The sequence below is a fragment of the Dasypus novemcinctus genome, chromosome 7, assembly GCF_030445035.2.
Source record: "Dasypus novemcinctus isolate mDasNov1 chromosome 7, mDasNov1.1.hap2, whole genome shotgun sequence".
Taxonomy (NCBI): Eukaryota; Metazoa; Chordata; class Mammalia; order Cingulata; family Dasypodidae; genus Dasypus; species Dasypus novemcinctus.
The window spans coordinates 10831780-10859288 of NC_080679.1; the positions used below are offsets into that span (position 1 = coordinate 10831780).

Genomic DNA, 27509 nt, shown 5'->3' on the forward strand with positions numbered 1-27509 from the left:
TTGCCCGCGAGCTCCTCGAACATCCAGGCGGGGCCGGGGTGGGAATGAATCACCCCGTCGCGCCCTGGTGCGGTGACAAAAATGGCCTGTGGGGCGCGCCGGGCCGGTCGGGGCCGCCTCGGTGCGCCAGCGGCCAGGGGGTGCAGACGCCGCTCGCCCGGGGGCCGAGGTGTGTCGTGGCCTAAAAATAACCGGGTCCCCGCCCGTGCTCCTTCTCCGCAGCGAGTCGTCCTCCACCCCGGGCAATGGGGCCACGCCCGAGGAGTGGCCAGCGCTGGCCGACAGCCCCACCACGCTCACCGAGGCCCTGCAGCGGATCCAGCCCATCCCCGCCGACTCCTGGAGGAACCTCATCGAGCAAATAGGTGAGTGTCACCAGCGCAGCAGGGAGGCGCGGGCTCCCTACGGCCCCGAGCGCCCCCGCGCGCGCGGGGGGCCGCTGCGTTTCCTGTGCGGAAAGGGAGCCGGCAGGGGCGAGGGACGTTTGGGCAGATCTGGTCCTAAACGGCCCCATCGGGCAAAACCGCCGCATTTTACTCTCGTTGTGCCGCTGGGCTGGGGCCAGGGCTTTCCAGGCTGCCGTCCCCGGAGCGCTGTCCCGGGCCGGGGCTCTCGGTCCTCTGGCCACCTTGGCAGGAAGGCCGGAGCGCAGCGCGCGCTGCCAGGCACCGCGGGAGGCCGGGAGGGGACTCGGGAGAACGCAGGGCGCGCAGCCGGGGCTGCGGGGAGGGCAGGGAGGCAGCGACAGAGAGGGAAGTGCGTGGAGATGGGGCTGCTGTGCAGGCCAAGCCTGCCGAGGAGGCCGCGCCTCTTGGCACCCGGAGGGGAAGGCAGGGGAGAGGGGGCCCCGGAGGGGCGCCTGGCCGCTGGGGATCAGCAGGGAGGTGTGGATGCGGGGGAGATGCGGGCCCAGCCCGCGTGCGTCCCACTCACGCACAGGGCGGCTGCAGGGCGGCCAGCGCAGAAAGTGGCTGGAGGCTGCTTCCCGGGAACGCCAGCACTTGCATTAAAAAAAAAAAAAATGTTAGTGAATCAAAGTAGTTCTCCTCTCGACACTGGAGGCACCGGAGAACGGAGGATATGCTTTTCAATTTTCCAAAAATGGTGCCGGCTGCTTAGAAAAATCTTGTGATCCAGATGTCAGTGTATTCCTAAACTGGAAGTTGTAGGTTTGGAAATTTCTTCCCTAAATAAAGAAAATCACTAATGCTCTAATTCTGGTCCTGCCATCCCACACGCCGGGCAGACCTGGAGTGTCCCTGGGGGTCTGGAAGTGGAGCGGCGTTTGGGAGACTTTTCCGGCCGGGCCCCTCCTCCCGGGCAGGGATGTTTTTAGAAGGAGCCCTGCCCCTGCGAGGCACCCAGCGCCCGCTGCCCGAGGGAGGCCGCTGGCTCCAGGAATTTTTGGTGGTGGCGGCGGAGCCTCCCTGCTCCCTGCGGCGGCTGGGGGGTGGGAAGGGGGGGGAGTGTTTCCCTGGGTTTGCTGGGGGGGGGGGGGCGTGGAGAGGACTCATCTGGAACAAAAGCTCACCATCAGGAAATGGCCTTTGGATTCGGCCCTTTCTCCTGACGGCCGCCCCGTCCTCCGTCCTTTTGAGGACGCCCTCTGCCCTGGCACGCTCTGGAAGCCTGGCTCCCAGGCCTTGAAAACCAGTGTCATGACTTGGAGGGAAGTCGGCAGCGTGGTGGTGGCTGAGAGGGGACGGGGAGACCCGTGCCTCTGGGCTCCAGGTCTCCTTCCCTCTGGCGGGTGCCTGTGTCACCGTGGTGTGGACCTGCTGAGCCAGGCGTTGAGTGGCACAAGCCGGAGGCTGGGAGTCGGGGTTCCTGGGGTCTCCTCCCTGCTCCTCTTGGGCCTCAGTTTCCTCTCGGGAGTGGGGGCTCTGGCATCCAGAGCCTTTCCTCCCACCGTGCCTGCAGGATCTCCTGACAGTGGTGACTCTTAGAGGCACAGCTGGTGGCCTGCCTGGTTCTCTGGCTCCTCATCTGGACCAGTAGTAGGGGCTCAACGACATGCTGAGTGACGATGGACAGCTCAAGGCTGTCCCTGCTTTCAGCTCGCATCCATCATCACGGCTTGAGATTTATTTAACTCGAGATCTATACCAAGCAGAAATTCCTAGAACAGCAGAGCTGCTTCCAGCTCTGTGAGGGAAGTGAATTCTCTGCCAGGTATTGAGAAATGCCCGCAGGTCCACAACACAGTGTAATTAAAGGGGGAGGAAAGTGGAATGACTCTGGGCACTTTGGAGATTTCGCAGTGGCTCCCACTGCGGCCAGAAGAGAGTCATGTCAGGGCTGCAAGTGACCTGGTCTGCAGCTGTCCATGTAAATGGCTGTGCCCCCCGAGAGCGCATAGACCCTGGGAACTGGGGCGACCTGTCTTGTTTTATTTTGTTTTTTTTTTTCTTTTCGGTGATATTGTTGTCTCTAGTACCTAATGCAAAGTTTGACACCTAGAAGATGCTCCCTAAATACTTCATGAATGAATAGCCTGCATTTTAGGAGTTTCTATTTAGAGGATTTGAAGAAAACCAGTATTGTTGTCGGTGAGAGTCTGAATGCCTGGGGGTTTAGCCGAAGGAGCTGGGAGCCTCCCCTCAGGCTGAAGTCTGCATGGCCAGCCTGGCATAGATCATTTTAATTAGGAGAGATGGGAGTTGAGTGTTTAATTTCCACACACAGGTAAGGCCCAGGTGCCAGCTTTAGATTCTTCTATTCTACAGAAGTGTTTCTTGACTGTACAAAATATACAGTAAGAAAATACAATCTATTGACAGTACATTAAGTAAAGAAATTTAATGAAATACTGCATCGTTTCCCTCCTTTCCCTCTGCTATTCTCAGCATTTGGGCTTCGTGTCACAAACTGGCTGCCACAACTCCAGGCATTACGTCCTCAAGCAGCCATGTGTAAAAGCAGGAAGGGTGACTTGTTTTCAAGTGTCTCTTGGGCAGGGGCATCTTTCTGAGAAGCCCTCAGAAGTCATCCCTTGTCTCTCCTTGGCCTGGTTGTGTGACATGCCCATCCTAAACCCACCCCCGGCAAGGGCAAGGGAACTACCATGATCAGTTTTGCTCAGTCAGCATTCACCCGCTTCCTTGACCACGGGATGGGTCAACACCCAAACCAAACCCTCTCCTGCCAGCCGGGAAGAAGTGGCGCGAGGGGGCTGGGGTGAGACAGCCAACAGCGTCTGCCACCATGTGATTTCAGAAATATGATTTTCAACCCAGCTACCCACAGTGTGGGTATTTTCGTCTCTTTCCAGCACGTGGACCGCAGTGAGATGTTCGAGGTTGTACTTACCCAGGATTTGCCGACTGTAGCATAGATAGGACATATTTTTAAACCTTCAAAATGTATCAAGTCAGATGCTTTTGTGCATCTTGGAAGCTGATTTTTAAAAAAGTGGTTCAATTCCACCAACATTTGCGTACCTACTAGGTGGAAGGCGTTGTGCTAAGCCATGAAAAGTAAATCAAGCCCATTCACGGAAACCTGGTTTCTTGAAACCTCCACAAACAGCACAGTCTCAGGCTCCAGGAGAATAACTCACTGATGTTGGCAACACGAGTTAGAATGTATGTGTTGGCAGCTGGCAACTGCCATGACTGAATCAGTTCATGTAGTGACGTCAGGCGCCTTTAGAGATCTTTAGGCCGAGCTGCCTTAAACGACGGCTTCGGTTATCTCTTTAATTCCTTTGTCGAATCAGCTCCTTGTTGTAGTCTGCTGAGTTGCAAACTTGTAAAAATATAGGATCTTAATTTTTTGAAGAAATGCTATTCTTACCTTAACATAAAGGCTTTGTGATTTAGAGATATGGGGCATAGGAACCAAGTAATTTAAGAATGGGTTTATTAGGCCCCTGTTTATGAGTATTATTTATCCAGCCACGTTCAGGATTTAAAGGTAGTCTGTTTTTCTACTTTTTAGATATATTTAGCAGTTACATGAAGAGGGAATAAGAGCTAAAGCTTATCCTGCGTTTCAAGGCCAAGTAGGACCTTTCTCTAAGTGATCAGAAACCTCCTGGCAAAAGCAGCATTTCATTTTATAAACAGGCCAGTCAGGGGGTCCTTCCCGCTTTCCCAGGTTCCAGACCACGTGGCCACTCGCCCCCCTGTCCTCTCTCCTTGCGCACCTCAGCCTCTGCAGATCCAAAACGGAAGCCCCCTCTCCACCCCCGCCCCGGCTGGACCCCCTGGCGTTCCCGGTCATGGTGAATGTGCCCCCAGATCCCACGGTCAGGGCCTTCGCTCCATCCCCTCGGCCGCCGTTCTGCTCAGGTCTCCGTCGTCATGCCTCCGGGCTGTGGCCGCTTCTCCTTGTGCATGCGCCCCTCCCCGCAGGCTGCAGTCCCTGGTTCTCCTAGAAGGTAGGCCAGAGCCTGCTGGCCGGAGGTCTCCTGGGACCTCCTTCCTGCCTGTGGGGTAGACTCCGCCCCTGCACGGCAGGGACTCTGGGGCCTGACCCCCTTCCTCCCAGCCTGGATGCTGGCAGGACCCCCCCCCCCCAGCCCCCAGCCACGTTTCCTCTCTGGCATCTGTCCTGGCAGCACTGGGCCTGCAGCGGCCTGCTTGCCTTAGCAGGTGCATCTCTGCCTTGCTTTGCAGTGAGCAGCCGAACCCCTGCCTCACCACCAGAGGGTCCTGAATATGCGATTTTCCTTGCAGAGGTGCTAGATTTGTGCTGGTGCATCGGTGCCCCCAAATCTCCTTTGAGACTTTAGAGGGTGTCTTAAAATTGGTCAGGGAAGTCAGTCTGATACGGCAAAAGTAAAATAAGGACTTGTTCCCATTAGAATCATAAGGTTGATGTACTGAGTATCAAATATTGGCTTTTCCTTCAAAATGAGATTTGCAACTACTCCCATTCCACAAATGAATATGCTTGGGTTTTAATACTGAGGCATTTAAGGCTAGGGAAAGTGTCCTCCTGGGATATGAAACTTAATTGGGACATTTCCATCAACTTGCATACTTCGGTTATTAACACATCAAGTGCTGAAGTCTTGTTTGCCGAGGACGTTTGGGGAAAGCGTTATTTTGTGTGGTTGGATTTTGAATCCATTTGGGGATTTCTTTAATCTTTGTTGGAAAAAAACTTAACACGGGCTGATCTTACCCAAGAAGCGAAGGCGACGTCGGTCGTGGCTTGCCCTGTTTGGGTGGAGAGTTTTGGCAAGCGTCGCGGGGGGCCCCGGCGTTCCTGGTGTTTTCGTTTGCCCTCGCTTGGTAGACGACGAAAGCCTGGCCTGGGAATGATCTCCACCTGAAAGCTCTTCTTTTCTTGATTACCACTCTGTTTGACTTCAGGTCTCCTGTATCAGGAATATCGAGATAAATCGACCCTCCAAGAAATCGAAACCAGGAGACAGCAGGATGCAGAAATCCAAGCCGGTGCCGACGGGTCCTCAGCCAGCGAGGAGGGTCCAGAGGAAGAGGAGGAGGAGGAGGAGGAGGAGGAGGAGCTGGCCAGCCCCCCCGAGAGGAAGGCTCTGCCCCAGATCTGCCTGCTCAGTAACCCCCACTCAAGGTTCAACCTCTGGCAGGACCTCCCGGAGATCCGGAGCAGCGGGGGTCCTGGACATGCTCCAGCCCGAGGAGATCAAACTTCAGGAAGGTAACGGGCGGGTCGGGGGGCCTCCAGGGCGCCCGGGGGTTTGCCTTAACTGATTTGAGGCGAGGCTTCCTCTAGGGTGGGCACCCCCAGCTCGTTCGCCAGGGGAACTCGCGCCAAGTGACAAAAAAGGCCCGGTTGCCTCCCGGGGTAACTCAGCCCCAGTGTTGAGTGTTTCGGCGCTGATGTTCCGTTCATCCCTCCGTTATGACGGCTGGGTGTCGCGTGGCACGCGTGGATGCGGGCGCCCTGGCGATGCGGAGCCCGTGCTGACGTGACATAACAGCAGACAGCTGTGATTGACAGGCGTCGGTCGTCCCTTCTGCACTCGAGGTCTTATCCCACAACTTTACTATGGAGTCACCTGAACTTTGGTGGAGGGGGTATGGGGGGTCTGAAAAATTTTTCTCAGTGGTGTCCCACCACCCCCGGAAAAGTGCAGAAATCCAGGCTATTTTGTGTCTCTTGCCCTTTTTGACGGGCCAGGGGAGCCTTAACTGACAGGGCTTAGCCAGATGCAAGTCACTGAGCTGCCTGGTGCTTTGTGGCCGGCAGGGAGAAGTTGCGACTTAACCAGACGACCGTAAAGGAAACAAGACGCGGAGAGACGCGAGTGTTCGTTTTAGCCGAACAAAGATTATTTGGTGTAGAGGGAGAATTTTTGGTCTACAGAGACAGGAGCAAGGTCAAGGATAGGGAGAGAGACGCCGCGCGTATGTAAGTGTGTTCATTGCGAGATTAAAAAGAAGGTACAGAGAGAAAAATGAAGAGCTTTGGGTTTTGGGGAAGCACTCGGTCAATCCCAATGACCCCGCCCAGTCTCCCACTCCCACTCTTGCCCTCCCTCACTCGCAGCCTGTGCACAGCCATGTGCCCCTTCAAGTGCACTGCAATTGGGCTCGCCTGTGTACTGCCCAGAACTCAGAAAAAAATGTGTTTAAACGTGGACATCCCTCGTTACTCAGGATGAGTGATTTGTAAATGGCTGCATCAGGAATGTTTTAATGAAACGTCTGAGGTAACTGTCCGGCCATCAGTCCCTGGTGCAGCCTCTCCAGCTTCCCACTGAGCGACTCGTGAGGAGACTCAGAGAAGCCCTGCACACCCACTGGAAAGGAAGATGCAGAGTCTGGAGGTATCTCCACGAGGCATGGGGAGCTGGACTGAGAAAAGCTCGCCGGGGGTCGCCCGCTGAGAGTGACCATGCGGAAGGTGCTGGAAGACATTGGGAAATCCCCCTGCCGTGGCCGCTCCACCTTCCTCACAGACCCAGGGGCTCCACCGGCCACAGACAGGACAGTGCCCTGACTTGGACTAACGTAGGAAAGGAGTCTTACAATACTGTGTTGTGACTGTGCTCACTCTAAAACATCACCATTTGAGTCCTCAGGACAAGGAAAAGAGACCAGTATCGAAGACATGGAGAACAAGCCTGCGGGGAAAAACCTTCTGGAGGATCCAGAAGAAAGTTTCAGAAAGGTGGTTCTCACGCTCACTCGAAGGTGGGGAGATCAGTGGTCAAGCAGGAGCAGAAAGCGGCAAGAAGACAGCAGGACGAGGTGAAAAGAGAACAGAGAGAGTGGCAGCGGACTTGGCGCAGTGGTTAGGGCGGTCCGTCTACCACATGCGAGGTCCGCGGTTCAAACCCCGGGCCTCCTTGACCCGTGTGGAGCTGGCCCATGCGCAGTGCTGATGCGCACAAGGAGTGCCGGTGCCACACAGGGGTGTCCCCAGCGTAGGGGAGCCCCATGCACAAGGAGTGCACCCCGTGAGGAGAGCCACCCAGCATGAATGAAAGTGCAGCCTGCCCAAGAATGGCACCGCCCACATGGAGAGCTGACGCAACAGGATGGTGCAACAAAAAATAGAAACCCAGATTCCCTTTCTGCTGACAACAACAGAAGGCGAACAAAGAAGATGCAGCAAATAGACACAGAGAAACAGACAACAGGGGTGGTGGGGGGAAAAAAAAAAAGAACAGAGAAAATATGAGTGGAGACCCATGAGATAAACAGACGGATGGCAGAGGAATTGAACACCCAGTATCTGGAATTAAAGACCCACACTGCAGTGGTCACAGGCAGAACTTCAAATCAGCACCTCGGAAGGCAAATTTGAGACGCTCCCCACAGAAGCAGAGGAAAAGAATAGAGAGATGCAAACCACATTAAAAGTGTAGGGGGTTGGGGAGCGGATGTGGCTCATGCGATTGGGCTCCCGTCTACCATGTGGGAGGTCCAGGGTTCGATTCCCAGGGCTCCTGGTGAAGGCGAGCTGGCCCAAGCAGAGAGAGCTGGCTAGAGCAGAGTGCTGACCTGTGCAGGAGTGCTGGCCTGCACCGAGAGCTGGCGCAGCAAGATAATGCAACAATAAGAGACCCAGAGGAGAGGCAATGAGAGGTGCAGCAGACCAGGGAGCTGAGGTGGTGCAAGAGATTGGGCACCTCTCTTCCACTCTGGAAGGTCCCAGGGTCAGTTCCTGGTACCACCTAAAGAGAAGACAAGCAGACACTGAAGAACACACAGAATGCAGACAGCAAGCACAAAAAAAAACGAGGTGGGGGGAGGGGAGAAATCTAAAAAAAAAGAATATGGGGGAGCGGCTGTCACTCAGCGGTTGAGCACCTGCTTCCCATGTACAAGGTCCTGGGTTCAATCCCTGGTCCCTGGTAGGTAAAAAATACAAAAAAAAAAAAGGGTAAGGAAGCACAAAAAGAGCAGATTTAAAAGCATGTTAGTTATAACAGTAAATATAAATTGCTTACATTTCTCCGTTAAAAGTCAGAAACTCTCCAATTGATTAAAAAGAACAAAACCACTATGTAGTCCAACAGAATAGAATTCAGGGCAAGAAAAATGACCAAAAGGAATGAAGAGTCCTTTTGTATTGTTAAAGTTATCCTTTATATGATAAAGCTACTGCTTTTATTGCCCAATATTTTTAAATTTAAGTAAATAAGTAACTCATGAATACATTATCATAGTTTAAAAAAAAAATGCAAGCAGTGCAAATGTGTCCAGGCCTCTTCTTGGAGCAGGGGTCCTCTAATTGGAGTTCTGCTTTCTGTCTTCTGGAAGAGCACAGCCAGAAGGTTCCCTCTAATTTTGGAGGTTGGACACGTAAGAAAACTCTTAAGTCCAGAATCCTTATAGAATTTTTATAATGCTTTCCTCAGTATTTTACACTCATTTTCGCTCACCAGTAGTTTGTCTTTTTTTTTTTTTAATTTTTAATTTTTTATTGACTTTGTAATAATATTACATTAAAAATATATATGTGAGGTCCCATTCAACCCCACCCCCCCACCCCCCCCTCTCCCCCCCCCAACAACACTCGTTCCCATCATCATGACACATCCATTGGATTTGGTAAGTACATCTTTGGGCACCTCTGCACCTCATAGACAATGGTTCACATCATGGCCCATACTCTCCCCCATTCCATCCAGTGGGCCCTGTGAGGATTTACAATGTCCGGTGATTACCTCTGAGGCACCATCCAGGGCAGCTCCATGTCCCAAAGACGCCTCCACCTCTCATCTCTTCCTGCCTTTCCCCATACCCTTCGTCCACTATGTCCACTTTTCCCATTCCAATGCCACCTCTTCTATGTGGACATTGGATTGGTTGTGTCCATTGCACCTCTATGTCAAGAGGAGGCTCAGATTCCACCTGGATGCTGGATGCAATCCTCCCATTTTCAGTTGTAATCACTCTAGGCTAGTAGTTTGTCTTTGGTTTTGGTTTTAGCAATTTGTCTTTGCCGGACTCTTTGGCACTTTTTTAGTTTTCATAAAAACAATCTTTGCACAGAAAACTTTTTTTTTTTAGTTTTTTATTGAAGTATGCCATTCATGCATGAACATACCTGAACAATAGGTGTATAGTAAAATCATTGTTTTTTATAATTAAATTATGTACTTGCATAACAAATAAAACTGGCATGAATAAGTTTAAGGACAAACACAGGTGACTGTGAGGCCAACAGGGGCCTCCAGAGAAGCTTCCGGCCCTGTGCTGGGCGTGTGCTAGGCTCAGGTTTGCAGGGAAGCAGAGAGCACTCTTGGGTTCAGCAAGTTGGTTATGCGGAGGTTGATTAGGAGACCTACTGTGTGCAGAATCTTTGTGCTCTCATGAAGTATAGCCGTACAGTAGATGTCTGCACGTGGAACTGCTGGTCAAAAGTGTAATGCATTCGCGTGGTGATGGATACTGCCAAATTGCCTTTCCAAAAGGCAGTTCAAATTTTGCACTACTACCAGCAGTGTGGAGAGGCCGTTTTCACACACCCTCTTAGCCCTGTTGCCAAACTTCTTAATTTCTCTCTAAACTGTTGGATCAAAAATAGGATCTTGTTTGTAGCCTGCCTGTCCTTGGTGCCTTATAAAGGTAAATATGTTTTCATATTTGCTTTTTCTATGAATTGCCTGTTCTTTTGCCCTTTTTTCTACCAGGTTGTTTATACTTATTTTCTTGATCTGTGCAGCTTTCTATTCATTTTGGATTTTAATGACTTTTTTTTTTTTAATGACTTTTTAATGTGTTTCAAATGTTTTCTCCCACAGTATACTGTAGGGAAGACAATATAGCACGGTGGTTATTCTCACCAGCCTGGATTTAAATCTCCCTCTGCTACTTCTTAGCTGTGTGACCTTGGGCAAGTTATCTAAACTTTGTGCCTCAGTTTCCTTGTCTGTACAGTGGGGACAATCATAGGCCCTATCTCCCAGGATTATAAAGATTAATTAGCACAGGTGAAAAGCTGGGGACAGTGCCTGAGCCAAAAACTGACATTGATCAAGTGCCTGTTATTTGTCACCTACCTTCTTACTTTGTGTTATTTTTTTCGTATAGTTTTTTTTTGTATTTTTACAGGAAACCCGTCATTTTTTTTATTGACTTATGTCTAATCTTCTGGATGATGTCTTATAATTAGGAAGGCAGTTCTTAAGAGGTCCACTTTATAATGAAAAGGCAACAGTTGTGAACTGTTATGAATGAGATAACCAAATAAAGCAGAATCTGTGGGAAATGAGTAAAAATTGCCATCTACACTGTCCTAGTCAATAGGAGTGGGACATAACAAAGATACAGGAACTATAACTAGGTTGATTTAAAATATTTTTACCGAACTTGGTGCTCTCCAAAGCTACATGGGGCAGTTGAGCATAACAGGTGGCTAGTCTAGACTCGGGTGTGCCGTATGTGTAGAATACACACCAGATTTCAGAAGCTTGGTACAAAGAAAAAGAATGTAAAGTATCTTATTAATAATATTTATATTGGTTACATGTTGAAATGATAATATTTTGGGTATATTGGTGTTTTCGTTTCCTAGGCTGCCCAAGCAAATGGGTGGGTTAAACAATGGGAATTTATTTGCCTATGGTTTTGAGGCTGAAAGGAAGTCCAAATCCGGGCATCACGTAGGCAATGCTTTCTTCCCCAAAGACTGCCGCGTTCCGGGGCTGGCTCTTGGCAACTCTTGGTCTTAGCCTGCGACATGGCAGTGCAGTAGTGGCCTCTCCGTCCTCTTCCCGTTTCGTCGATTTCAGCTTCTTACTTCCTGCGCTTTTCTCTCTGGGACTGAATTTCATTCTGCTTACAAAGGACTCCAGTAGTAGGACTGAGACCCATCCCCACGAGGGGGCCTCACCTTGCCTGCAGTAGCCTCCGCAGAGGTCCTGCTCACAGTGGGTTCACACGCAGGCATTAATTAACGTAAAAGCACGTTTTGCTGGGTACATACAGCTTCAGACCACCACAACTGGGCTAAGTAAAATCTATTACAACTTCCACCTGTTTCTTTTTACTTTGTGAAACAGGACTATGAGAAACTTTAAAATGATATATAGAACCAAAATGACATTTTAATTGGATAGTTTGCTCTAAAGAGAGACAACACTTTAATTTCCACTGTCTATTATACCACCAAAAATAATCGTATGCCCATAAAGAAAAACTCAATAAATATTTTTAAAAGCTGTACAGGCCAAACTCTTATTACAGTGTAATAAAACAAGAAAAGAAAAAAAATTAAACAGTATGAAAACCGCAAATCAGAAATATTTAAAATGTAGGGAAGCGGCTGTGGCTCAACTGATAGAGCATCCGCCTGCCATATGGAGTGTCCGGGGTTCGATACCCAGGTCCTCCTGGCCCGTGTGGTGAGCTGGCCCATGCGCAGTGCTGCCACACGCAAGGAGTGCCATGCCACACAGAGGTGTCCCCGCATAGGGGTGCCCCATGTGCAAGGAGTGCACCCCACAAGGAGCTGCCCAGCACACACACAAAAAAAGCACAGCCCACCCAAAAGTGGTACCGCACACACAAAGAGCTGACACAGCAAGATGATGCAACAACAACAACAAAAAATGCGACATGGTTTCCCAGTGCTACATGACAAGAATTCAAGTGGACACAGAAGAACACCCAGTGAATGGACACAGAGAGCAGACAAGGGGGGAAAAGGGGAGAGAAATAAATAAAATAAATCTTTAAAAAAAAAAAAAAAGAAATATTTAAAATGCTTCTAATCTTTGAAATAAGAAAAATTAATTTTGTAATTACAGACGACTTAAAAGATGACTATGAGAATGCTCCATTTTAAAATATATAAATTGCAACCAAAACTGCACTTGGATAAAAATTCACAGTCTCACATGTTTTGATTATTAAATGACGAATAAATACAAAATTACATCAACTAAGTTGTCAGCTTGGCAGGGTGAGGGTAAGGAAGATCACATACACATAAATACACCCCTAATGACAACAGACAGGATAGAGATCTGAAAAATAAGAAGATATATAAAAAATCATGATGAGATGAATGACTTTCTAGGAAATTATAAATGACCAAAAATTAACTGAAAAGTATTTATTTATTTAAATATGCCCGTGTTTTAGTTTCCCAGCTGTTACAGCAAACACCAGACAATGTTTGGCTTAAACAGTGAGCATTTATTGGCTTGTGGTTTTGAGGCTAGGAGAAGTCCACAATCAAGGCACCAAGGGCATGCTTTCTCCCAGGGAGCCTCTGGCGCTCCGGGGCTGGCTGCCAGCAAGCCTTGGTCTTTGGCTTTTCTGACACTTGACAATGCACAAGGCTGCGTCTTCTTTCTCTTCTGGGTTCCACTGGTTTCTGACTGCTCCCGGTGGCCTCTCTCTCCCTCTGCTATCGAGCGCTCTGTTAGGAAGGGCTCCAGTGATCCAGATTCGAGCCGAACCTGATTCCGCTGGACCACACCTGAACTGAAATGCCGTCTTGAAGAGATGAGATCTCGTTCACAGTGGGTCCACACCCACCAGAGTGCTGGCCAAGGACATGTCCCAACAGGAGAACCCAGTTCAATCCACCACAACCCGTAACCATTAAACCACCACCTACAAAAGAGGTCCTGCCCCCAGGTGACCGGGTGGTGCCCATAGCTCCAGGCACAGCAGAGTCCGACCTTACGTAGACTGGTCTGGAGCGGCAACGTCCCGCGGAAACTTTCTGCTGTGGTGGCAGTGTCCTACATCGCCCCTCTCCAGTGTGGCAGTCATGAACTTCCTATAGCCATCAAGCAGTTGAGATGCAGCTAGTGCAACTGAGAAACTGAATTTTCAATTCTACTTACTTTAAACTTCAATTTATATATTTATTTTTAAAGATTTATTTTGTTTATTCCTCTCCCCTTCCTCCCCGGTGTCTGCTCTCTGTGTCCATTCGCTGTGTTCTTCTGCGTCTGCTTGCATTCTCCTAAGGCACTGGGAAACTGTCTCTTTTTTTGTTGTTGCGTCATCTTGCTGCATCAGCTCTCCATGTGCGCGGCGCCACTCCTGGGCGGGCTGTGCTTTTTTCACGCAGGGCAGCTCTCCTTTATGGGGCACGCTCCTTGTGCTTGGGGGACCGCTACGCGGGGACGCCCCTGCATGGCACAGCACTCCTTGCATGCAGCAGTACTGCACATGGGCCAGCTCACCACACAGGTCAGGAGGCCCTAGGGATCGAACCCTGGACCCTCCATATGGTAGACGGACATTCTATCAGCTGAGCCACATCTGCTTCCCTAAATTTAAATAACCACTGTGGCTGTGTTGGTTACATGCAGGTCAGCACACTTTTTCTTGGTGGTCCAAATAGGAAATATTTTAGGCTTCATGGGCTGTCCGGTGTCTATTACAATCACCTCTGCTGTTGTAGTGTAACAGCAGCTATATACAATAGGTAAGTGAGTGGGCAGAGCTGTGTGCAAATAACACATTATTCCAAAAACAGATGCCTGGCCACAGGTGGTAGTTTGTTAAGCCCTGGTCTAAAGCATGGGAAAAAGGGAAATACCTAAATTATTTGAAGGTAGCATAATATTGATATTCAAATCTGATCATCAAGCAGGCACACATACAAAAATAAAAGCATATCCACAATTACAGTTGAAGACTTCAACATGCCTCTTTCAGTAATCAGTGGAACTAGGAGATCATAAAATCAGCATGGATTGAGAAGAATTAAACACCATCAGACAGCTGGAACTAGTTGTCATTTTCAGAAGTTTCCACCCAACAATAACAGAATGCTATTCCTTGTCTTTATCAAGTGCACATAGAACATTGACCAAGTTAGACCATAACAAGGCTTTAACATACATAAAATAATCGAAATAATACAAAATATGTCCTCTGAATATAGTGGAATTAAACTAGAAATCAATAACATAAAGATAACAGGAAAATCTCCAAACACTTGAAAATTAAAGAATACACTTCCAAATAGTCCCAAGTTAAAAGATGAATTCTCTAGAGACATTAAATATTTTGAAGTGAATAAAATAATCTGCAACATATCAAAATTGGGATGCAGCAAAAGCAGTTTTTAGAATGAATATTATAGCACCATACTTAAGAAAGAAGAACGGTCTCAAATCAATCAGTTAAGCTTTCATCTTAAGAAACTAGGGGGAAATTAACTAAACCATATCAAAAGGAAAGAAATAATGAAAATAAGAGCAAGAATCAGTAAAATTGAAAAACTGAAAAACAAGAGAGAAAAACCTATGAAACCAAAAGCTGGTTCTTTAAAATGTCAATGAAATTGATATATCTCTCTCTAGAAAGATCGAAAGGAAAGAGATAAGACACAAAATACCAATATTAGGAGTGAAACTGGGAAGCAGACTTGGCCCAGTGGTTAGGGCGTCCGTCTACCACATAGAAGGTCCGTGGTTCAAACCCCGGGCCTCCTTGACCCGTGTGGAGCTGGCCCATGCGCGGTGCTGATGCGTGCAAGGAGTGCCCTGCCACACAGGGGTGTCCCCCGCGTAGGGGAGCCCCATGCGCAAGAAGTGTGCCCCGTAAGGAGAGCCGCCCAGCGTGAAAGAAAATGCAGCCTGCCAGGAATGGCACCACACACACGGAGAGCTGACGCATCAAGATGACACAGATTCCTGGTGCCACTAACAACAGTGCAATAATAGAAGTGGACGTGGAAGAACACACAGCGAATAGACACAAAAGAACAGACAACTGAGGGGGGGAAGGGGAGAGAAATGAAAGAAAGAAAGAAAAGGAAGGAAGGAGGGAGGGAGGGAAGGAAGGAAGGAAGGAAGGAAGGAAGGAAGGAAGGAAGGAGCATCATGACAGACCCCACATATATTATAAAAGATAAAAAGAATATTATGAACAACTCTATACTCATAAATTCAACAATATAGATGAAATGGACCAATTTTTCAAATACCACAAACTACCAGAACTCACCCAAGATAAAATAGATACCTGGATACTCCTTTAACTATTAAAGAAATTGATTTCATAGTTAAAATCTTTTAAAAAATGTACTCTCCAGGCCCAGGTGGTTTCTCTGGTGAATTCTGCCAATTATTTAAAATAGGAAAAACAGGGAAGCAGATGTGGCTCAAGCGATTGAGCTTCCGCCTACCACATGGGAGGTCCCAAGTTCAGTTCCAGGGGCCTCCTGAAGAAGGCAAGCTGGCAGAACGGGCAGGTGTGGCGAGCTGACGCAACAAAATGATGTGACAAAGAGACACAGAGAGGAAAGACAATCAGAGACACAACAAACCAGGGAGCTGAGGTGGCCCAAGTGACTGAGCGCCTCTTTCCCACATGGGAGGTCCCAGGTTTAGTTCCTGGTACCTCTTAAAGAGAGATGAGCAGACAGTGAACACAAACAATGAGAGGGGTGGGAATAAATACATAAAATAAATCTTTAAAAATAAAATAAAATAGAAAAAAACTAAGTCTATGCAGTCTTTTCCAGGAAACAGAAAAGGGAACCCTGCCCAACTCTTTATAAAGCCTGCATCACCTGAAACCAAAACCAGAAAAAGGCAGTACAAAAAGAGAAAGCTACAGACCAATATTCCTCTTGAATGTATGTGAAAATATCCTCAAGATTAGCAGTTCAAATCCAGCAATATATAAAAAGAAAAGTATACCATGATGACTAAATTGAGTTATCCTGTGAATGCAAAATTGGCCCAATATTTGAAAATCAATTGATGTAATCCACCATATTAACTGCCTAAGAAGAAATGCTGCATGATTATTTTATCAATAGATGCAGAAAAACACTTAACAAACTGAAATCTTAATTCATTATTAAAACTCTCAGGAAAGTAAGAATAGAAGAGAAATGATAAATGCTATTTATCTATCAGATATAGCTATTCATTATCTGTAAATAATCTATAGCTAACATCATACTTAATGGTGAAAGACTGAATGCTTTCCTCCTAAGATTAGGAACAAGGGAAGAATGCCCATTTTCACCACTCCTAGTCATCATACTTGAAATCCTATCCAGTGCAATAAGGCATGAAAAACAAAAGGCACCAATTGGAAAGGAGTGAATACAACTTTCTCTATTTAGAGATGATGTACTGTCCTTATTCACTGATGACATGATTATGTATGTAGAAAATTCCAAGTAATCCACACACAAAAACAAATCCTAGAACTAAACAAAAAAAAATCCTGGAATATGAGTTTAGCATGATTTCAGGATACAAGGTCAACACACAAATATCAATCATATTTCCATATAATATTAATGAATAATTAGAACTGAAACTTTAGTGACCATACCATTTATAATGGCTACCCCCCCAGAGGGAAATACCTAGATAAAAATCTATCAAAACATGTACTGAATCTCTCTGCCAAAAGCACTGATGAAAGCAATCAAAGAAGACCTAAATAATTGAAGAGACAAACTTCATGGATTGAAACACTCAACATAGTAAAAATGTCATTTCTCCCCCAAGTCAGTGTATTTACTGCAATTACAAGCAAAATCCCAGGAGTTTTTGTAGTTAGAGATAAGCTAATTCTAAATTTTATATGGAAAGACAAAGTAACTAGAGTAGTTCAAACAGTTTTGAAAAACAGGTATAAGATTGGAGGAATGACACTATCTGATTTTAAGACTTAGTAAAAACTTACAGTAATTAAGACAGTATGGTATTCATCCAGAGAGTGAAGCCCTAGATCAATGGAACATAATAGAGTCCAGAAAAAGATCGACACAAATATTACCAATTGAGTTTTGACAAAAAACTAAAGGCAATTCAGTGAAAAAGGATAGTCTTTTCAGAAAATGTCGAATGTTGATATTAGAACAATTGGACATCTGCATGCAAAAATGTTAACCTCAAGTTAATCCTCATACTTCATACAAAAATTAACTCAAAATAGATTATAGATCTATGTATAAAATGTAAAATATAAAACTTTTAGAAGAAAACAGAAAATCTTCATATCCTGGGGTTAGGTGAAAAGTTCTTAGATATGGCACCAAAAGCACAATCCATAAAGAAAAAAATAGAAAAATTGGACTTCATCAAAATTAAGAAAACATTTGCTCTGTAAAAGACACTGTTAAGAGAATCTGAAAATAGAAGCTGTAAACTAGGAAAATGTATTTGTAAATAAGTTATCCGGCAAAGAACTGTTATCCAGAATAAACACAGAACTCAAAACTCAACAGTAGTAAAGTAACAGCCCAGGTTTAAAATGGGCAAAAGACTGAAAGTCATATCTCTCCAAAGATGATAAACCAAATGCAAATAAGCACTATATACTTATTAGAATGGCTAAGAAACACTAAAATATTGACAGTGTCAGTTGCTGGCATGAATGTGGAACAGTTAGGACTCTCCTGCATTGCTGGTGGGGTACAAAATGGTACAGCCACTTTGGAGAATGTTTAGCAGTACCTTTTTTTTTTTAAGATTTATTTTATAATTTATTCCTCCCCCTGCCCCCGTTGTCTGCTGTCTGTGTCCATTTGCTGTGTGTTCTTCTGCATCCACTTGTATTATCCGGTGGCACTGGGAAACTGCATCTTTCTTTTTTTGTTGCATCATCTTGCTACATCAGCTCTCTGTGCGTGCGACGCCACTCCTGGGTGGGCTGTGCTTTTTTTTCACGCAGGGTGGCTTTCTTGTGGGGCATGCTCCTTGCCCATGGGGCTCCCCTACACGGGGGCGCCCTTGTGTGACATGGTCCTCCCTGTGTGCATCAGCACTGCGCGTGGGCCAGCTCACCACATGGGTCGGGAGGCCCTGGGTATAGAACCTTGGACTCTCCATATGGTAGAAGATGCTCTTATCAGTTGACCCACGTCTACTCCCCCCCCCCCCTTTTTTTTAAAGGTTTATTTTATTTGTTTCTCCCCAGCCCTTTGTTGTTTTTCCACAAATTATTTTATTTATTTGTTCCTCCCCACCCCTTTGTTGTCTCTCTTTCTTGTTTCTTTTAGGAGGCACTGGGAGCTGAATCTGGGACCTCCAATATGGGAGGGAGGTGCCTAATTGCTAGAGCCACCTCTACTCCCTGCCCTGTTGTGTCTCTCACTGTGTTTTTCCTTCCTGCATCTCTTGTTGCGTCATCATCTTGTGTCAGCTCGCCACACCTGCCCATCGTATCAGCTCGCTGTCTTCTTTAGGAGGCACTGGGAACCTCTGATCCCTGCTTTGTTGTGTCTCTCATTATGTTTTTTCTTCTTGTGTCTCTTGTGTCAGCTTGCCGTGCCTGCCGGCCACGCCAGCTCACTCTCTTCTTTAGGAGGGACTGGGATCCAAAACAGCAACCTCCCCTGTGGTAGGCAGGGGCCCAGTCGCCTGAGCCACATCTGCTTCCATAGCAGTTTCTTATGAAGTAAACATAGACTTACACTACAACCCAGCCATCCCAGGCCCAGGTATTTACATAGAGCATTTTCTCAACACCTGCACAATATTGACGTTTGGAGGCCGGGTACTTTTTTGTTGTGGGGGCCGTCCCGTGCATCGTGGGATTTTAGCAGCATCCATGCCTGTACCCTCTAGATTCCAGGAGCACCTTCTGTCCCAGCTGAGATGCCAAAAACATCTCTAGCCACCGCCAAAAAGCTCCCTGGGGCACCATCGCTCCTAGTTGGGAGGCACTGCCCTAGAGAAATAACTTGGGTTCATACAAAAATTTGTACACAGATGTTTATAGCAGCTCCATTCATGATTGCCAAGTAGTGGAAACAACCCAAATGTCCTTCAGCAGAGAGTGGGTAAACAAGCTCTGACACCCATACAACAGAGTACTTTCCAGCGATAAAAAAGAACAAAGTATTATCCATGCACAGCTTGGATGACTCCCAAAGGCGTTTTGCTGAGTAAAAGAAGTTGAAAGGTCCCATACTACATGATTCTGTTTATATGACAATCTCAAAAAGACAAAATTCTGGGGAGAGCTTGAGCGCCTGCTTCCCACATGGGAGGTCTCAGGTTCAGTTCCTGGTGCCTCCTAAAAACAAACAACAGGCAAACAAACGGAAAACCCAACTCAGGTTAGCTAATGCGGCTCAGTGCTTGAGCGCCGGCTTCCCACATAAGAGGCCTGGTACCTAAAAAAAAAAAAGACAAAACTCTAGTGACAGAGAACAGAGAAGTGGTGACAGGGATTGGGGAAGGGGGAAGGTGTGACTGCAAAAGGATAACAAAGGCAAGCACGTTGGAGGATGGGATTGCTCTATGTTCTAGGGGTAGTGGTAGTTACTCGAAGCAATACTTGTGTTAAAATTCATCCAACTGTATACTCCCAAAATTCAATCTTAATCTTACTGTATGTTCGTTTAAAAAGGAAAAAAAAAATAGAGTTGAATGTCTTTAATTGCATTTTGTTCAACCTAACAAGATAAGCCCTCTTCGTATTGGGGAAAAAAAAAAATTAAAACAGATCAATCTCACTGTGAATTGAGATAAATATTTACATAAAATAAGAAATTCAAATCTGGAGGTATATTAAAAGAATTATATATATTAAGCAAGTATGAATCAATGCAAAGATGGTGTAGTATTTGAAATTTGAGACCCAAAGTCATTACGTTGATAGGTCAGAAGAGAAAAATAGGCCTCTCCTGACAGATGTTGAAAAGGGAATTGGTACATTTATTATTGTCTAATGAAATTCAGGATACTTTCTGAAACTTATAAAGAATGTCTCAAATCTACAGCCAAAGTCAGACTTAATGAAGAATTGTTGGCAGTGATAAAAGCAGGACAGCAGTGCTTACTGATGTTGCGATTGGTTCTAGAAGCTCTAGCTGGCCCAATCAGGCAAGAAAAGAAATAAGATACAGCTCCAAAGAAAGAAAGGCCATGGCCGTCATTACCTGCCTATGCTGACTGCCTCCTGAGAAAACCCAAGGGCAGCAAATTTTAAAAAAGGAGGAAAAAGCCTGGATCAAATGAGGCAGTTCAGGGAGGTGGCTGGTTAGAAAATAAACATGCAAAAATGAGTCATTTTCCTATACATCAGCAAAACCCAGGTTTCAATAAATGAGAAAAATCTATAACTTGTCAAACTCCGTGTTGGGGGGATTTTTAAGTGAGCCTTCTCAAATATAGTTACTAGGAAGAGTATAGCAATATTTATATCAAATCCCTTCCAAGGAATATTTGTACACTTTCTAGTATTTTATTCCTAGAAATTTATCTTGAAAAATAATCAGAGATGTGCCCAAAGATTTATTTAGTAGGATGTTCATCACAACAAAAATTAGGGGATAGTGCCCAAAGGTAGGGAAATTGTTTAGCAAGATAGCATGCAGTTATACAAAGATACAAACATTTTAAAAATGTGTTTTCAAACAATGAGATAGGTGAAATTCATGAAATAGCAAGTTTTAAAAAATTAGAATGTTATATCTGATACACAAACGTCAACGTGTTTCACTTGAGCTTTCATCATCTCATTTTTCATATTTGTTTTAAAGAGCTTAAAGCGAGCTTCTATTTTGTTAATATCTGATAATAGACAGACAGACCCTCAGATTTTATGTTCCAAACAGTGACTTCAGCCTCATATTTCTTCGTCAGTTGTGTTAGTGAAAGCGAGACAGGCATCCAGTCCTGCCAGCCCAATCTGTTGTCTGAAAATCATTTTTTCTTTAGTTACAAAAACAGCAGGTCACAGTGAACCACTGTTCACATGAGGAAAACACCCCAAGTTGATGGTCTTTTGGTCGGCCAGTCTCAATCTGTCTGAGAACACTATTTAAGAACAAAATAAGATGCTTTCCTCCTCCTTTTAAATAAAAACCAGGTAGCTGGAATCAGGAAGTGTTATCTTCTATGGTGTGTTGTTCTGTGGCTTGTTCTGAAACTCTTTGTTTCCCACCCTCCTCTTGGAATGGCTTTTGAACTACTGTTGAGAAAATAACTAGACATATTCAAGTCACAAAATTGAAAAGGCAACACCTGTGGAAAGGGCAGCGGGTTCAGATGGAGGCGAGGTGGGGGCTTTTCCTGAAACAGAGAGGAAGTGGGGGGCACACCGGATTGCCCTGGAGGAGAATGGAGAGCAAGGGCGGGGTGTACCTGGAGGGCTGGGTGGGGACCTCTGCCAGTGACAGAACATCAGCGGGGCCTGGTGGCATCGGGGTGGTGGGAAATGAGGGAGAGACTGGCCACGCCATCACCCAGCCCGGGGCCTTGGACTGGCGCGGGCCACGTTCCCAGAGGGCGCCGGGACCCGGGAGGGGCAGAGGGGCTCGGAAAGCCCACGCACCGTGGTCTCTGGTCCCTGCCAGCTGCGTGGACAGGGAGCTACATTTTGAGTATCTCTAAGGCAACGGGGCCACAAGCGAGCCCGGGCGGTGGCAGCTCAGCCCGCAGCGTGCTCTTCTGCCGGTGAGCACAGCAGGGGCCGTGGCCTCAGCTCTGCTGGGCCCCCGAAATGAGAGCTGGGTTCTTGTTGATTTCACATTCGTTTTCACAACTTAGAACTTAAACGTATTTAAATTTTTTTTTTCCATTTTAGAAGGAAATTAGGTTTTTAATAGGCAGTACCTCTATCAAAAAATTAAAATGTGGGCCTTATTTTGTTTACGGACCTCATTGAATCATGTTTGTCTCCTTAAGATAAACCTCATCCATCCAGGCAATTAGTCCTAAATTAGGAGACGGCCGGGATTTTTGCCCCTTGATTGAAAGGGGTCAGTCTCTGTCACTGTCACATCAGCTGGCTCCTGTTCTGTTTGATTTAGAAAGCAAGCGCCTATAATTATTTTAATAAAGTTAGCATTTATCTTTTTTTTTAGGAAGTAATGGGGATTGAACCCAGGACCTTGTACATGGGAAGCAAGTGCTCAACCACTGAGCTACATCCGCTCCCCAACATTTATCTTATTTTAATGAATCTTTTGGATAAATAAGTTACGCACTTGATATAAAGTTGAAAAAGAGCAAAAGGATTTACAGTGAAAGTACGTCTCCTTTCCACGCCTGTCCCTCAGCCACCCAGTCCCTTCCTCTTTTACAAATTCAGGGTGTGTGTGTGTCTGTCTTACACAAATAGTAAACTATGTTAAAATATTTAGAAAATTTTTTCATAGCAGTACAAATGCAGCACCCTAGTTTTTTTGGCAGCTGCACAGGACTTCATGGTACAGATGTCCCGTATTTTATCTAACCAGTCACCTGTTGCTGGACATTTGGAATTGGAAATGTTATATATCAAGGATATTCATTGCTACATTATCTACAGTAATAAAATTGAAAATATATGTAATGAAACACCAAGAGAATTGTGAAGTGGGCTTTTGGGTCAAAGGTTTAATGATTCCTTGAAGTTTGAGAAGATATTGCCAAATTGTCTCCACACTCTAGCTGTGTGTGCAGGTGCTGGTTCCCCCCGCCGCGTGCATCTCAGATAACTTTCTTAGTTTTTTTTTTTAAGATTTATTTTTATTTCTCTCCCCTTCCCCCCTTCTGTTCTCTTTTAAAAGATTTATTTTTATTAACTTCTCTCCCCTCCCCCCCTTCTGTTCTCTGTGTCCATTCACTGTGTGTTCTGTGACTGCGTCTATCCTTTTCAGTGGCACTGGGAATCTGTGTTTTACTTTTTGTTGCGGCATCTTGCTGCTTCACCTCTCAGAGTGTGCGGCGCCACTCCTGGGCAGGCTGCACTTTTTTTGTGTTGGGCGGCTCTCCTTCTGGTGCACACTCCTTGCGCGTGGGGCTCCCCTGTGCGGGGGACACCCCTGCATAACACGGCACTCCTTGCGCGCATCAGCGCTGCATGTGGGACAGCTCACCGCATGGGCCAGGAGGCCCTGGGTTCGAACCCTGGACCTCTCATATGGAAGGCAGATGCTTTCTCAGTTGAGCCACATCCGCTTCCCTCAGATGACTTTCTTTCTCAGTGTGCCAGGTCAGACACGATGTCCCATCATGGCTTTACTTTGCATTTCTCCTACTGTGAGGCTCACACATTTTCCAAGCATGTGTCTTTTTAAATTTATGCTTTAGTACATAAATTTTTGTAAATTACCTTATGAACCAAGTCATCTTGAGAAAATGTAATAATTGGTCGCTCATGAATGACGCCAGAATTCTGTGACATTTATGGTTTGCTGAGGCGTGGTGCGGCGATGGGGCTAACTGCAAAGCCTGGGGTCCCAGCCCCCGCAAGGCAGCCCTCGTATCTGACGGTTGGCTAGAAAGACTCACAGAACCCCCTGGAAGCTGCTAAACTCAAGGTCAGAATTGATTACAGCAAGGGGCTGCCTTGAGGATGAGCTACAGGAAGAAATCCAGGAGGCTGAGCCCAGGAGCAGCCAAGCGCAGTGTCCCTTGTCCTCTCCCAGAATCTCCGTGACAGCCTGCACAGAGTATTGCCACCCAGAGAGGCTGGGTCTTTCCTGGGGCGATGGACTGATGGATTGCCCCGTGGCTGACCTCAGCCTCCAGCTCCTCCATCGAGCTGATACACTTGACCCAGAGCCCCCCTACTTCACACTGGTCTTTCTGGCCTGGCCAGCCCTCACCCTAAGTCACAACGTCAGGCTCAGCTTGAGGTCAGCCGAGGCCCCCACGGACACCACGACCCGCCTCTCGGGAGGAATTAGCTCCCAGCAGCTGAGGGCAGAGGGCAGCCCTCCTTCAGTAGAGTCAGATTCCTTAGCCCGCTGGTGGGGTGAGGAGCAAGCCGAGCCCCAGCCCGTCGCTCTCGTTTACTGTGTGGCTGAGCCGAGCCTACCCCCACGGCCGTAGGGGGAGGTTAGTGTCACCGTGTGTGACATGGGAGACCCCAAGGCGACGTCACTGCCCGTGGCACCTGTGAACAGGTGCATTTGCTGGTGCCGCCGGCTGCTCACGCGTCTCAGTCGGACCCTTTGGTGCCACACGTGGACTAGAGACTGTGCTTCCGTGGGCGAGAGCGTGGCCCTGGGGTCAGACACGGTGATCGTCGTGGAAGAGGATGAGCTTTTAGGAGTGTCTTCACTCAAAACCTTCTGGAAGTCGCTTCTCTCCACCCTAGCGCCCGCGGTGTACGAATCACTGTACTAGCCACAGGAATTGAGGAACGCGTTGTGCTTTGCTTAGGAGAAGGAAAGTCTCTGAGAACGGGGATGTGATCCGCCAAGGTGGCCGCCGCCCACCCGCGCCGGGTGGCCAGCTGGAGAGTGGGGCGCAGGCAGCAGGGGCCCACGGCCTTTGACGGCGGCCTGGGCCTCTCCTGTCCTCTGGAGCATGGACGCACCTGCTGCAGGAGCACAGGGACGGCACGGCCGGCTCCGCACAGGCAGCTCAGCGGAGCGGCTGTGCCGGGGGCCGCACGCCCTGGGGGCCGCACGCCCTGGGGGCCTCCTGGCAGGCCGCGGCCCCCCTCGGGTTTGTCTCGGGGGTCTGTGGGCTGGTTGGGGGACACAGAGAACAGACGCCTTGTCTGAGCTGCGGCGTCAGTGGGCAGTCTCCCCACAGCCTCCGAGAAAGCCCCGGCTCGAGGAGGGCAGCCCCCTCCCACCCCCAACCTGGCTCTCCCACCCCCTCCACCCCACCAGGCAAAAGCCAAGGCTCTAGGGGCAGGGCTGGGGCCTGCATGCTTGGTAATTTTTCAGGAGTTTCTTCTTTGTGACCACAAGAGGGGCTGGGGACATCAGGGGGCCTCCCACCCTGCCTCATGAGGCCTGGGAATCTGCATTTTAACACCTCGTGGTTCTGATGCTGGGGTCGGGACCACCTTGGTACATACCATCTGCTCTCGTCCCCCTTTGCCTTGCTAACTCCTGGCTTTTCACTCTCCCCTTCCCGAGGCCTCCCCACCTCCTGCCTCTGCACTGCCTGGCCGAGGCCCTCTGGGCACCCTGGCACCCCACGCCTTGCCCCTGAGCTGCGGTCAGCCACGGCCACGGCTGCATCCTCGGTGCCTGTACCCCTCTGTGACCTCCAGCAGGAGGGCTGCGCAGAGGGCAGACCCCAGCTCCTCGACCTGTGGGGCAAGGATTGGGGTGAGGTGCTCTGGGCCCCTCCAGCACCCAGCCAGCACTTAGTAGGTGCTCAGCTAGCATTTGGAGAACTGCATTTCTGCACCTGCAGCACCCACAGCCCAGCCTATGTAGGAAACTGTGAGGAAAGGAGAGGTGATTAGCCACAGGGGTGCTGATGCAAAGTACCAGAACTCTGTGGGCTTTTATAAAGGGTGTTTATTTGGGGTGGAAGCTTACAGTCATAAGGCCCTAAAGAGGCCAACTCAAGGTTACTTCCTTACGCAGTGTCTGTTCCCTGTATTGGTTACTTCCTTACGCAGTGTCTGTTCCCTGTATTGGTTACTTCCTTACGCAGTGTCTGTTCCCTGCATTGAAGCAAGATGGTGGGAACGTCTGCGGGGACTCAGCCCTCCTTCTTCTTCTCCAGTCTCCGGGGCCCCGCTTCTTCTGAGCGCAGCTGTGGGCTGGCATAAGGCTGTCTCTCCCGGGGCTCATTTCTTTCTGGGCTCAGCTGCTCTGGTCTCCTCACAAGGCCCACTGTGGACCATCAGGCTCACCTCTCTTCCCGGGCCACAGGACCCCCTGCATATCTTCTCTGTGCACCTACTTCTCTCTGGCCTTCTTGATTATCCCTTTCTATAACCCACCGAGGGGGCGGGGAATCAGCCCTGCACACCCTGGTGACGCGGTCCCACGACGCAGCAGGCGGGCGGCCGTGTGTCCTCGGGGCTCCGCTCCCTGGAGTCCAGGTCAAGGTGGAAGCACTGCCGCGGGCTTCCCACGGATGACCTTGAGCTCTAAGGAGCCGGGGCGAGTTAGAGGACACCCTGCCCTGAGCTTCGGTCCTGCGGGCAGGGCGGGGCGTGGGTGCAGACGGGGCTGGGTGGAGGGTGTGGGGCCCGGGTGCGGCGAGCTCAGTGGCAGTGTACCCAGGAAAGTGCGGGCGGGACGTTAGCGACCTGCGTGTTAGGGGCGGGCTCTGGACCTCCATCAGAGGTGGGCTGTGCTTCTCCTCAGGCTCTCTGCGGTGTCCCTGCCTCCTCTCCTACCCCTGTGCTCAGGCTCGCTCTTCTCTGGGGTCGGGGTTCCCCTTCGCTCCTTGAGCTGCGTGGCGTGGACCGGGTCCTGCCTGCTGACCCCAGCCCTGGGCTCCTGGCGGGCCCCGAGGCCACACAGCGACCCTGAGCCCAGCACGGGGCCCGTGGGTGCAGCATCGAGGTGGGGCCTGCTCACCAGGTTGCCACCCGGGCTCCCCGCCCCCTCGGGCAGGGGCTCTGAACGCCGCTGTGCCCCTCCCATGCCCGGGAGGACGGGGAGCTGCAGGCACACTGAGCGTGTGATTTCGAGGTTCAGCCACGCTGCAGCCTCCCCAGAATTTCCTCCTTTTGCCGCTGGACAGCGGTCCCCGGGGGAGCGACCACGTTGGGTGCCCTTCACCGGCGGGAGGACACTCGGCCGAGCAGTGAGCGGCCGTGCACACGCACGTACGGGGACTCGACTGAGCCCGTGTCCAATCCTTCGGGGCATAAATGGGTGTGCGCCGTGGAGTGGGGCCCAGGTCCCCTGAAAGCAAGGCTGCGTGGGTCTCGCCCATGCACAGTCCAGCGCACATGGTCCGAGGGAGCCCCTAGAAAACGTAAACCAGAGCTCGCTCCCCCACCTGACACCCAGTGGGGTGGCCTCACGCGCAGAGCCCGCAAGGCCCGCGGCCTCCACCTCCCCTCCCCGGCCCCCGGCCCTTCTCGTCCCTTCTCGGCACCTGGGCGCCGGCTTCCCCGGCCGGCCGCTTTCACGCTCTCCAGCTCAGCCCCGTTAGAGGCGGGGCCAGGTGGCAGCTGGAAGTGACACCGTGACACTCATCACGCACCTTCCTTCCTGGCACCCCCTGGAAGGGAAACCGAGGCTCCGCAGGGTCAGCCGGCCTCCGGAGGCTGCTCACAGCAGAGCTGCTGGCTGACTGCCGAGGCCAGGGTGGACCGAGCATCGGGCACGTCACGGGTCTCGCCAGCCACGCAGGCTGGCCCCTCTGAAGAAGCGTCCCAGGTGCGCTGGGCCCGACCCTTGGCAGGGTCCGGGGCGGGAGTGCGCTGAGCTGCAGCCATGGTGGGAAACGCCAGGAAGCGTGACGTAGGTGT

At 49.0% G+C, this 27509-nt stretch overlaps 1 protein-coding gene across 1 annotated transcript in view; it reads left to right on the forward strand.

The window, feature by feature from the left end:
- Positions 1–27509, forward strand: part of NGEF (neuronal guanine nucleotide exchange factor) — a gene marked incomplete at its 5' end in the record, with an annotated part of 90556 nt that overhangs the window by 45508 nt on the left and 17539 nt on the right. The window contains 3 exon segments of the mRNA XM_058299656.1: positions 223–365; positions 5322–5581; positions 5583–5639. Of these exon segments, the coding sequence (XP_058155639.1) occupies positions 223–365; positions 5322–5581; positions 5583–5639 (460 nt within the window).